The 1,745-nt window shown below is 55.8% G+C and overlaps 1 protein-coding gene across 1 annotated transcript in view; it reads left to right on the top strand.

Annotated features, from left to right (window-relative positions):
• The window catches only part of SLC2A10 (solute carrier family 2 member 10), a 7,014-nt gene extending 5,906 nt beyond the window's left edge, over window positions 1-1,108 (top strand). Inside the window, exon 5 of the mRNA XM_027898064.1 lies at window positions 708-1,108. Coding sequence (XP_027753865.1) covers window positions 708-804 — 97 coding nt within the window. The 3' untranslated portion in view covers window positions 805-1,108. The remainder of the gene's footprint in view (window positions 1-707) is intronic.
• The last annotated feature ends 637 nt before the right edge of the window (window positions 1,109-1,745 follow it).

Genomic DNA, 1,745 nt, shown 5'->3' with positions numbered 1-1,745 from the left:
TACCTTTTTGTTCCGGAAACAAAAGGACAGTCCTTAGAGGAGATAGACCAGCAGTTCTCCAGGAAGAGGTGTGTGATTGTTGCCCCGGTGTGAGTGCTGGCTTTGGGAGCTTCCCATCCGTGGCTCCTGAGGTCTGTGGGCAGCTCAGGGCTGTTACAAAGTCTGGTCAGTGCTACTGAGAAAGTAGAAAATCTCAAGTTTGTGGCAGGGTTTTGGGACAAGCTGTGAGAGCTGCAGTGCTGTTCATCAGCAGGTCACTGCCCCGAGCCTTGTGGCTGTGCACTGGTGGCACTTGGGAGGAAATGGGCTAGAAAACAGGGCTCATGGTTGAGGAGAGGAGAGCAGGACCACAGTGTGGGACAAGCAGGTCAGGACTGGGAGGAGACAGAAGGGCATGATAGTCCTCTTGTTTCACCTTAGAATAGCCTTGGACTGATCCTTTTCCTTCGGGGCAGAGACATCCCCTGGTGTGACACAGGCCACAGGCTCTCACCTGGAAAATTTTCAGACAATGGCTATGATGGGTTAGGGAAGATCAAAAGGTGCTGTGTGCCATCCTGGCTGGGATGGAGGTGGCAGGGCAGGCATTTCTGGAGCAGGGCGAGGACGGGGGGAGGGAGCACACACCCCTGGGGGGGCAGGAGGGGTAATAATTGCTGTGAGGCCCTGCCTGGCACACAGCACTGACCTGCACCATTGCCCCGCAGGGTTTGGGAAGGAAATGTGCTCAAGCAGAGACGTGGACGAGGAGCGAGCTGCACACACGCACAGTACCAGAGGGTGGAGCACACCAACAGCCCATGAAACCATCAGCGTGCCTGCAGCATCGTGTGCGAGCAGCTCTTCCAGGAGAGGAGCAGGCTGGGCCATCGGGACAGTTCTTTTCCATGGCCTTTAACTGGTGACCTCTGCTCAGAGACAGTTCTCCCTGCAGTGCCTTAGATGTGGGGACATGCGGATAGCTGTCCCCTGGCTCCTTGGAGAGTCGCTGTTCCCCGGTGAGGGAGCACGTCCTTCCTTTGACGCCTTCAATTCTTCATCGTTTATCTCTCCTATCACTTAAGAGGTTAATTTTTTTTTTGTACGCAGGGATTAAAGCCCAGCTTTTGCCGGCAGTGCTGTCGCGTCAGGGAGGATCGTTTGTGAGCAGGGTGCGTTTTATTTTGCGGTTCTCGGATCCTCGGGGCTGCACCGCGCCGGACCCGCCGCCAGTGGGTGCCTCGGCACTGCCGACAGACCCCCCACCCCAGAGCCCAAAATCTGAGCCCACCACACCCCGCTGACCCCCCTGAAGCCCTCGGACAACCCCCACCACCACCACCACCATTGTGCCGGGTGTTGGGGGTGACAGTGCCAGCTGTTGGGGGTGACAGTACGGGAAGCTGTGAGACAGATTTTGGGAAGGCAGCAGTGAGCCCGAGGTGGAGGACTGTCACCTCCATCACAGCAGGGCTGGGCTGCTGGCACTGAAACGAGGAAAAGCCGTAAAGATGAAAAGCTGAGGGGAAATTCAGTGGGTGTTGAAATTCAGGCTTGTACCCCTGTGAGAGGACGTGGCCGGGATTCATGGGGAGAGCAGCAGGGAAACCAAACGATGCAGCTGCAGTAAATAAGGTGAATTTGGCCAGGTAGGGTACCAGCAGAATCCCAGGAACATTATGAGGCAACCAAGCACAGATGTGCTTCTGTGCCTATACCAGAAGCTTGAAAAATAAGATAATGCCAGGCTTTGTAATCACCATGAA

This window comes from Empidonax traillii, unplaced genomic scaffold, assembly GCF_003031625.1.
Source record: "Empidonax traillii isolate 1590-97213 ecotype Southwest subspecies unplaced genomic scaffold, ASM303162v1 scaffold575:size619451, whole genome shotgun sequence".
Classification (NCBI taxonomy): Eukaryota; Metazoa; Chordata; class Aves; order Passeriformes; family Tyrannidae; genus Empidonax; species Empidonax traillii.
Note: the sequence above shows the minus strand (reverse complement) of the source record. Positions and strands in the feature narration are given on the sequence as shown.